The sequence below is a fragment of the Homarus americanus genome, unplaced genomic scaffold (assembly GCF_018991925.1).
Source record: "Homarus americanus isolate GMGI-L3 unplaced genomic scaffold, GMGI_Hamer_2.0 scaffold9741, whole genome shotgun sequence".
Lineage (NCBI taxonomy): Eukaryota > Metazoa > Arthropoda > Malacostraca > Decapoda > Nephropidae > Homarus > Homarus americanus.
Genome location: NW_024747359.1, coordinates 1,157,798 through 1,168,558, shown reverse-complemented (window position 1 = coordinate 1,168,558; position 10,761 = coordinate 1,157,798). Strand labels below are relative to the sequence as shown.

Below are 10,761 nucleotides of genomic sequence, written 5' to 3'. Positions count from 1 at the left end.
ATCCATCCAACTCCTAATCCGCCTTGACGACATACCCACACATACCCACATTTACCAACAAGTAGATTAACTCTTAAACAGGTATTTTCTGCCACGACCAACACACACACACACTGTACCATCACCCCAACTCAACAAACCAGTTAGTTACTTCTCACGTCACCTAACCTATTAAGACTGACAGCAGGTATAAGGTGAGCTAAGCATCTAGACTACTTTACCTCAATAGGATCAAGTCATCACAACCCTCCAGAACACCCCCAAAAAAAAAAATTATAAGGGGGAAATATTTTAATCGACTTAGGCTGTAGACTATCTGAAACCTTAAGAGACCAAAGAGTAACTGGATATATTGTGTTTCAGTTTTAGAAATGTGATTTATATTTCCTGCTCTTGTCTTTGTAAACATTTAAAGGTCTTCCTACGATTCAAATAATGAATAAACTCTCACACTAACACTAACATTATCTTAGTAAATTCGACAATAATTACATTTATTCTGAGTTTAAGACGAGTGAAATATTTCCTTTCAATACAGATGTAAATATTGGGAGTTCCTGGAGATGAATTTAATACGATAAACAGCTGATGTTGATTCACTTGGATTGTATGAAGCTTAAAGTTCATGACTAAGGAAAAGGTAAAAGACTCTATGATAAAAAATAATAATAATAAAATAAAACATTAAGTACAATAATGATATAGAACAGTAAAATCTGACAATAATAAATGAATAATAACTAGTAATAATACCTGCATTTTCTCCATGATTACGTTCGTTCCTTTCATATAAAAAATAAATAAATAAATATTAAAAAACAAAATAGTTTTCATTAGGTTCCTCTACGACCTGACAAAAGCGTACGAGAAAAGCGAGAAAAATTGACTTATTCTATAGTCGAAAGAACCGACCAGTGACGGTGAATAACATGAGCGACTTACTGGCTTCTAAAAGGCGACCAGAAATCGTCTATTCTTGACACCCGAACCCCCTCACTCCACCCATCTTCTCGAGACAGATATTTTCACTCTATTTCTCTTTCTTTAGTTCCTTATTCTATTTTTTAGGGGGTTGAAGGGGGGGGGGTTCAAGGGGGTTTTAAGGGGTTCTGGCCTGTCGTGGATACATTGTCGTGAGGAGGTGACGTGGTATGAGGTGTTGACGGGTGGTTGAAGTGTTGGCTCCTCTGAAAGTGTTATTTGAAAGCCTTTGTGGTAGGCGATGTGCATTTCGTTTTATGTGCTTATGAATGTAGATGTTTGGTGTGTGTATGTATGTATGTATGTATGTATGTCTATGTATGTATAATCAGAGTAGCTACGTCATCCTCTTGCCTCTCTCGAACTGAGGTATAAGAGAGAAAGAGACAGCATGTGGGAAGGAGAGAGAGAGAGAGAGAACGAGAGATAGAAAGAGAGAGTGTGTGTGTGTTTGTGTGTGTACAGTATATGTGTGTGTAATTGCCCATGACACTTCAACACAATACGTAAAATTTATTAATATGTATCAAATTTTAAAATAAAATGAATATATAAAAATACTCGATATACCTCGATCATGAAGTACAAAATCATTTATGAGATAGTGAGTAAATTCGTTATTAACCACTCAATCTTTTTATCCCCCCCCTCCCTCTCTCTCTCTCTCCTCCCTCTCTTCTTTTCTCTCTCTCACTCTCTCGTCTCACCCAACCTGTCAGTTCGCTTAAAGATTTTGATGTAGAATTCTAAACTGGGAACATAAGATTGATCAAGTTAAAGGAAGAATGATACGTTGTGACATCACCTGAGTCTTTTTTATTTATTTTCTTTCACCCGTTACTGGCTTATGTTCCCACTCATTGTTCAGGTTCACACATCGTCACTTTTCTCGCTCTTATTTCTCTTAAATTCCGCTAAATTCTTCATTATTTTGATGGCTAATTCTCGATAAATTTATAATAATCATATTCACGGCATATAAGATTGATATAAGAGACCAAACAGTAGTTACGAAGGTTAAAAAATCAGTACGAATTGGAATTAAAAGTAACGAAATCCATCGCGTCATGGTGGCGTGTTATGGGTGGGGGTCCCCTCCGGTATTCATGACGGGCGACATCTGACGGACCACCGCAAACCGGGAGCATTGTAGGAGTCCGACTGCGGTCGCTGTGCTCGAGACTGATCCAGGTAGAATACAGGCAAAGGGGGAAGGGGGAAGGGGAATGGGGAGGGGGGAGAGAGGTTGCCACTTTATTCATTGCGTGTCGCTTTTCTTCACATCCTCCAGAAGAGCTGTTAGGGTTCCTGAGTTTTTTGGGGGGGATGGATGGCTTTTGCCGCTTTGAGTTGATTGAGTTATGGATTGTTGAGGGTCGGAATAATAAACAAATATATAGCTGAAGAAAATCCTATAGAGAAATGACTATATGAATGGATATGTAAATACAACAAAACGAAAAGACAATTATTTACACATAGACTATAAGTTATACACCCCCATTAAGAAATATTAAGTGTTTTATTTTTATCTAAAGAGTAAAATAGTGTATATAGTCAACGCTTCTACCCAGCCCTGACTTAAATACAAACATGACTGTATTTCAAAACGACACACACACACATACATACACAGACTGCAGCATGACCGGCACTGCACTTGATCGTCTTTAATTCCTTAACTGTAAACTTAGGTGTCAATATAAAGCTGAATGGATTAGTAATGTCCCATGATTGAACCAGGTACTCTTAGAACACATTAAAGCGTTGTGTCCACTCGGCCACCTCAACCATATTCAAGGAAGGTGTCAACCGAGGAAGAAATTGCATGTCCTCAAGTCCTTAGGTTCCTCTCTGCTTCAACACACTGACGACATGTTGACAATTAAGCACTAGAGTCTGAACCGTCTTAAATGTAGATACTCCCTCAGCTAACAGAGAAGGTACAGTAAGTTACAAGGTTGTCAAAGAAGCTTCATTACAGACACAGCCTCAACCCAGCAGACAGATGGCTCATGTCAAGATGTGATGTGGGACGATCCATGTGTGTGTGCTGTACCCACACCTGCCTTCATTATAAGTTCATCTGGTGGAGCTTCTGACCACAAGGAAGCCACCAGGTATTGGGAAGATAAACACCTGTATTACTTTGTCCTGGTTGGATCAGAGACTCACGGTGTTCGGGGCTAAAGGTGATGAAAGTTCAATTAATTGGGCGCCAGGATCAGTGACACACCAGACCAGTGATGCAGCGAGTGTGTATAGTGAAGGCTCAGTCATCCACAACCTTTAGTTCCTAGTTACATGATGTATAACTTAAGAGTTCAACATACAGTACAGTATGTTCACTAATAGATCATTTAAGGTATAAGAAGGATTGATGTGTTCAGCTGAACCCCTGTTCATGTTTGGTGTAACAATACACGATTCTATAAATGAATTGAGATTGAAAAAAATGGGAGATAGAGGAAGAATATTAGAGCAGCCAAGAGGAAACATCCCATTTTCTCTGAGCTTGGTGATAAAAAAAAAAAATAAATATATATATATATATATATATATATATATATATATATATATATATATATATATATATATATATATATATATATATATACAGCAGCCATTCAGCATTATTCTGCATCATAGCGCCATCATAGGTGGCGTCAGAGCGGCAGCACCAACATGCTCCGCCAATATACTGCCGCCCTCTCCGCCTCTCACAAAAACGGTGCGACCAAAGAGAAATACCCATACACCGGTGGAGTGATCGGGCAAGTGAAAATTGGCAAGAAGATTGATAACTGTATCGTTCCTTTCTCCCTCTGGTCAGCTGTGTGGGAGAGCGAGGGAGAGGTGGGGAAGGGAGGGGAGAGGGGGATGGCATAGGATAGGAGAGGAAAGGTAGGGAAGGAGAGAAAGGAAATATATATATTTATATATATATATATATATATATATATATATATATATATATATATATATATATATATATATATATATATATATATATAATGTGTGTGTCACATGATTCCCTCACACAATAACAGAGCTTTATTACTGACTCAAGCCTCGAGGACAATAAACTCAACTGTCTATATAAACACAGACCCAGGACCTCAGGTGTGAGCGGCGGACCATGAGAGGAATGATGTCTCGTAACAGTGAGTCTTAAGTGTGTGGTCAGGAGAGTTTTGTGTCCACCAGGTAACACCGACCTTGGTTCACCTGACTACTAATGAGGTGAAATAGTGACAGACAAGTTACTGAGGGTGAGTGTGGATAAGTCTCCAGGCACCTCGTGTAGTGTCGCACCTCTGGTTATCAATAGAAGTGTAGAGTATTTGAAGTAAACTGTTATATATTTGGTTCATAAATAGTGGTTATTAACGGCTTACCTGATAATTAGACACTTCAGATTATTTCACCTGAATATTAATCATCCTAACATCACTTATCCTATCCTATCTATTTAATATAACCCACTCCAGCTAGCGTAGGCGTGTTTAGTCCCCAGGTGATATGAGTTGGGGTGTCTAATCTACAGGTGATTTATTACTGCCCCTGCTATAACTCACAGTAACTTAGAAATAGCAATGTAACTTGAAACAGATAATTAAGTTACCGCTAGAAACAGGATAACCGTTTTCTGTGGTTTCTTTCTGAACAGACTTTGCGATCCATTTTTTCTAATATCATTGGGGGACTCATCTAAATTTATCATTAACTCTCTTTGGCTTACATTTGATTCATTGATTATTTTCCTAATTCTCAATAAATATTTCGGTAAAGTGCTAGGTGTTTAAGGATGATTTTAATTATAATTGTGTAGAGAGAAGATGGGTCAACTTATTATCAAAGTGGGAAATGTTGGTCAAAGTTCGGTCATACAGTCGAAGAAGCGAAACAATGTATATATTGTGTCAATCTAAACGTCAAAAGGATAAATCAGAACCTAAAAATAATCGGAAAAGTTAAAGGTTTTGTAAGTACTATGATTCAGTAACCCGAGGCACCTTCAGTAGGGAAGTCATCAAGAATAACTCCCAAACATCGCATTTTTTTCCCACTGAGTAATACCATTTCCTCCTACGATTCATCCTCTTCACCACTGATCCACCTGTTATCCGCTTGGGTGGTCGCTTACATCTCTGTTACACACTATTGGCAAGTACTGGGCACACTGGCACTGAATTACTGAATGTATCTGAACCTAAATATGTTTTGGATAAGTGTAGTCCTGAATAAGCTCACACTCGGTACAGTCACAACACACACTGACAGATTCTTGCAAGCGTTCACAATTCTCATACTAACACTGGACACTGAAGGCCACAGTAAAGAAGAGATCAACCACACCAGACGGCTACTAAGCTAAGTGGTAGAAAGGATAAATTAGACTTGTATACAGAAAACGTTTCGAGACTTTTTTTTTCGCCGACAGGAAATAACAATACTAGAAGAGGCCAGGCCGAGGGGAGGTGGCCAGGCCGAGGGGAGGTGGCCAGGCCGAGGGTAGGAGGCCAGTTGTCTATGTAGGATTCTTTCATTGTTTTTTATGGTCTTGTCAAGTGCCATCATCATCATTAGTAGTAATATTAGCAGTAGTAGTAATAGTTCAACATGTATAATCGCTTTTAAAGTTCGTCATGATAGCCTCGTTCACATCCGGACGCCTGAAGTATTCTCAAAGGTCAAGGTGTCACCTCAACCTCCTGTGCCACTCAGCTCCTCTTCAGTAGTTCTCCCGTTTTCTGTATATCTTTGTACTATAGGGACAAATCTTATGAAATTATATCATGCAAAGTGGCAACTATGTGTAATGTTTCCCTCCTATTGGTGTGGTAAGCAAAATATCTCAATGTTATATTTTTTCATTCGTGTTTATTATATATTTACATTATATTGACACGTGGATCACTTTTACACATATATAAAGGTCACCTACACAAGGGTCATCTACATGTATACAGGGGTCACGTCAGAGAGTAACTGAGAACAACTGTACATTCTCCCTCACAGTCACGAGGTTCAGCAGTCACTAAGCTACCAAGACCAATCGTACAGAATATACATCAAATGTGGCGTCGTTGTGTTAGATAACAACACTTCGAAACTGTTTATTTCTCATCCCTGGTAGTGTCTTTGTGGACTTCTTTGATTTCTTCTTTACGGTGTTCAGTTCGATGTCGACTCCATCCGAGGGTGACGTATCCTTCCGCCATCGTTGAGGTATAAGTGAACGTAGCCAGGATTGATCCCTCATACTCCTTGGCACGAGGGAGGTGATGATGGCGATCACGTCGTGCCGGAAGTGCTGACTAGGCAGGTGGTAAAGCCAAGGATTCCAGGAGGCAGCCGCCAGGAAGCCCCACCAACAGAGGTAACACACTAACTCCACGCGGGGGACACTTGCGGCCGAGAGTTGGAGGACGGAGGCCACGAAGGCCAGGGTGGTGGAAAAGACGAAGAAGATAGTCATGAGCACCATAATGGTGAGGACACCTATAGGCTTCTCCTTACTTTGGTCTAAATCAGTTTCACCAAGTTCTCTCATCTCTGCAGCCTTCCTCGCCTTCTGTATAGTGTAGCGACAAACAGCAAGTAGCGAGAACACTACCGTCAGCAGACAAACTATACCTAAAATAGCCATTACTGTAGGAAGGGTGACTCTCAACCCTTGTGGTGACACTCCGAACGAAAGCTTGTAGAAGGAGTACCACAAGGCGACATTCCCACCATCGCTATGCATGAGGGCCAACACGGTCAGGAGGCTCGTGGCCCAGGTGGTGACGATGAAGCCTTGTACCCTTGGTCGTGTGAACAGAATTTTACGCTGAATAGACTTGACGGTGACAATAAATCGCTCAAAGCTCAGAGCAAATAAAGTTAACAGTGAAATGATAGAGCAGGAACTCGTCAACATGGCTGAGAATAACTGATAGCCGCCGTCAACCACAATACGTGTTGACCGAGTGCCAGTCAAGTGAGGCGTCTCCTTGATATTGTCGTACTGATTGTGAAATTGAGGGTCCAGCATCTTGCCGTCAATTATGGACAACTGGACGTTAAGACTAGGCAGAAGCACAAACAAACAGAGTATCAGATCTGCCAGGGCGAGGGACGTGCGGAATAGATTCGATGGTTCTCCCCGGTGACCCCCTCTGGCGGTGACCACAAGTACCAGTATATTCCCCGTCACGCCACTCACCACAACACACACCACCAGCGTCACCAGGAGACTTTCACCTGCACGACACTGAGGCGGCAGGTAACTCCAGGCGCGCACTAGACCCAGTGGCTCCGGCTCACGTGTCCACAACACATCATACTCAATGAAACAGGAGGACCAGTAGATGTTCTTCGTCATATAAACAGCTTCACTACCGAAGGGTCCTCCTGCATAATACTCCTGAACGTACTTGTAGCAAGAGGCGTTGGCTCCCTGGGTGGTGTGTGGACTGATCAAGAGGACAAGGATGCCCTGCACTACCCTCTCCACCACGCGGAAACTCCCGTCGCACACGGCCTGGAAGCAAACCTCGTCTTCCTGCAGCAGCGTCGCGGCCAGAAGCTTCTCGAAGAGCACATCGTCACTGGAAGGTCTCCAGCAGCCATGAGGGTGTAGGAAGGCGATCTCGTCAGACTGACACACAGTGATCCGATTTTTCTTCTCACACTCACCTGTATTAAAGCGCAGGTAAAATGGTAAACACACGTTCAGGAACTTCTCGTCACTAACCACAGATAACGAGGCATTACCGTAAGGAATCACAGTGTCAGTAAAGTTGGTATATTCCCCGTACATGGCGGAGTAAATGTACTCACAGAAGAAGAGAGTCCTTGTGAACGATATCTCTCTCAATGTGGGAAGAATATTGTCTTCATCGTCATAATAATACTCATAATCAGGATAAACATCATCAGTCGGATTGTTCATTCCTGTTGTATAGTTTGAGTCGCTGCCGAGGTCAACCGAGTCATTGGAGTAACTACCTTCTACAGCAATACTTGTATAGGTCGTGGTGGGAGGCCGCGAAGATGTTTCCGGGTCGAGTTGTTGTCTCAGATTGAAGGATAATGACTGTTTCTCCGTCACGAAGCTTCCAACCTTCCGTGTTCTCTCAGCATCTTTATCCTCGTCATCATCAGCAACAAAATCCACTTGGAACTTGAGACTCTCCATCCTATTAGACCTTCCACCACCTCCATCCTTGAAGGCCCTCACGTTACCAAATCTTGTATTAAGGACATCACCAGAACGCCCTCCTCCTCCCTCCTGTACTAGACGTGAAGGATGAGCGTCAGGACTATCGTCAGAGGACTTGTGGGATTTTTCGTGAAATCCTCGAGTCACTTCGCTCAAGGATTTAGTGAGAATGAGTATCGCCACAGTCGCCACCACTAAAGTAATCCCCGCTAAGTACTTCCAACGATGACGTAGCCACCCCATCTTCCTGCTCAGCTGCAAGGAAATGACCATAAGACCCAAGTATTGTAAACATCAAGGAAAATATAACAACTTAACCTAACCTAACCTAACCTAACCTAACCTAACCTAACTTGTTAACTTAACCTTAGATGATAAAGGATAGAATGTATAGAGAAACTGATGACGCACCACAACAACAACCACTACAACCACCATCACCAGCACAATAACCACCACCACAACCACCATCACAATGACCACCACCACAAGCACAATAACCACCACCACAACAACCACCAGCACAATAACCACCACAACAACAACCACTACAACCACTATCACAAGCACAATAACCACCACCACAACAACCACCAGCACAATAACCGTCACCAGCACAATAACCACCACCACAAGCACAATAACCACCACCACAACAACCACCAGCACAATAACCACCACAACAACAACCACTACAACCACTATCACAATCACAATAACCACCACCACAATAACAACCACCACCATCACAATAACAACTACCACTACCACCACCACCACAACAACAACCACGACAACACACACCATCACCACCACAACACACACCATCACCACCACAATAACAACTACCACTACCACCACCACAACAATATCACATTACTCGACAAAATTCTAACCAGAAGGAAAAACCCAACGTGTAAATTCTACTTTTTTTTTAATAGTTTGTTATTTAATTCCATTTACGTTTAGGAAATTTCTATATTATCTTATATTATTAAAGTGAAAAAAAACGTGTGTATTGAATTAAATGTTTCTTAATATTACGAGAGATTAATCACCGCTATTCAATTGCATACTACTGACTTGAGACGACTGGACAAGCACAGGGTAGATTGGGATACAAGTCTTGGCTGGGTGAAAACAACGGCTTGGTCTTATGGGTTCACAGATGAAGAACAACTAAGAACTTAATCACAGACGAAGAACAGAACAGAGAACACTAAAACACACCAGTAACAACAGATCCTTGGGGCGGAGGGACGCCAACTGAACACTCACACAGGATACACAGGACGCTCCTACACCCCCCCCCCTACACCTTACTCAGTCTTTGTCCATGTGTGGGGTAGGATGGAGCCTTCGAGGGTGGGTAGGGGTGTGTGTACTCTCTCTCTCTCTCTCTCTCTCTTTCACTTAACCTTACGTCAGAGAGAGAGAGAGAGAGACACTCCACAACTCGTCTATCATCTTATCTTTAGCTACCATTTCCTCTCTCTTTCTGTCACCGGGACTTAAAAGCCCTGAGAGAGAGAGAGAGAGAGAGAGTGTGTGTGTGTGTGCGTGTGTGTGTGTGTGTGTGTGTGTGTGTGTGTTCCTTACCTGCCCCGATTACTCACCTGCTCTCTACATAATATTGAAAGACGAATGATAATTAGACCTTTTTTTTCTTTCATCATCTCGTCTGTACTGATCGTTGGTCCTATGAGCCAGAAAACCTTTAATAGGTAATCTTGACTAAAGATCTCGACATACACACAAGAGACTAATAAACGAGAGGAGATGAACAATGGTGATAAGAAGACGCACGGTAGGAGAAGCAGAGAGAATTAAAATTGACTTTGAGATAATAACACTAGGAGAGGAGGGGGAGAGGAGAAGGGAAGGGGGGAGAGGAGAAGGGAAGGAGAAGAGAAGAATGGGATAGGAAGGGTGATGCTTCTCCTACCTCCTCTACCTACTTTCCTTCCCCCTTCCTCCACCCCTTAATTCCCATCCCCTTCCTTTCTCTCTTCCCTACACCCCCAAAACCCTCACTTCTTCTTCCCCCCCTCCCCAAAAACCCCCCCCCCCCCCCCCCATCACCCCCTCCCCCCACACACAACGTCAGGACCACTCTGCCAGTCGTTGACGGAGGGAAAAATTCTTAATTTTCCCTCTCAAAGGATAAAAAAGACAAAGTTTTGGAAATGAGAAACTTTTTGAAAGGACTTGAGTTTTCTTCATAATTAGAAAGAAAAGCCCGGGAAGAGTTTTTATCTTGCTCTTCTGCTTTGCATTAAGGGAAGAGAGAGAGAGAGACACACACACACAGACAGAGAGAGAGAGAGGGGCCAAGATGAGGGAGAGGGAGAAAGAGAGCCTTAGCATGGGTTTTCAAGACTCTTCCTCTTCAGTCGCTCATTTTGGGTTCCTGGGGATTCGCCAATATCAACCCCCTTCCCCCTCCTTCCCCCTCTCCCTTAGTCTCGACCTTCCCTATTACCAACTTTTGCTTAACTAGTATGGCAACTCATCGGCGGAAGAATTTTTAGCCCCACCTCCTCCCACTCCCCACCTCCTCCCCACTCCCC

General features: G+C 42.5%; 1 protein-coding gene across 1 annotated transcript; it reads right to left on the bottom strand.

The window, feature by feature from the left end:
• Window positions 1–5,845: 5,845 nt before the first annotated feature.
• Window positions 5,846–9,481, bottom strand: LOC121879576. The gene is made up of 2 exons (XM_042386247.1): window positions 9,422–9,481; window positions 5,846–8,446 (listed from the first exon to the last, which is right to left on the bottom strand). Exon 2 carries the CDS (start codon window positions 8,432–8,434, stop codon window positions 6,077–6,079), a length of 2,358 nt encoding a protein of 785 aa, XP_042242181.1. The 5' UTR covers window positions 8,435–8,446; window positions 9,422–9,481; the 3' UTR covers window positions 5,846–6,076.
• Window positions 9,482–10,761: the final 1,280 nt, after the last annotated feature.

Bases quoted from the DNA above. Each gene is read 5' to 3' on its own strand.
- LOC121879576 (XM_042386247.1), bottom strand. From the start codon at position 8,434: ATGGGGTGGCTACGTCATCGTTGGAAGTACTTAGCGGGGATTACTTTA.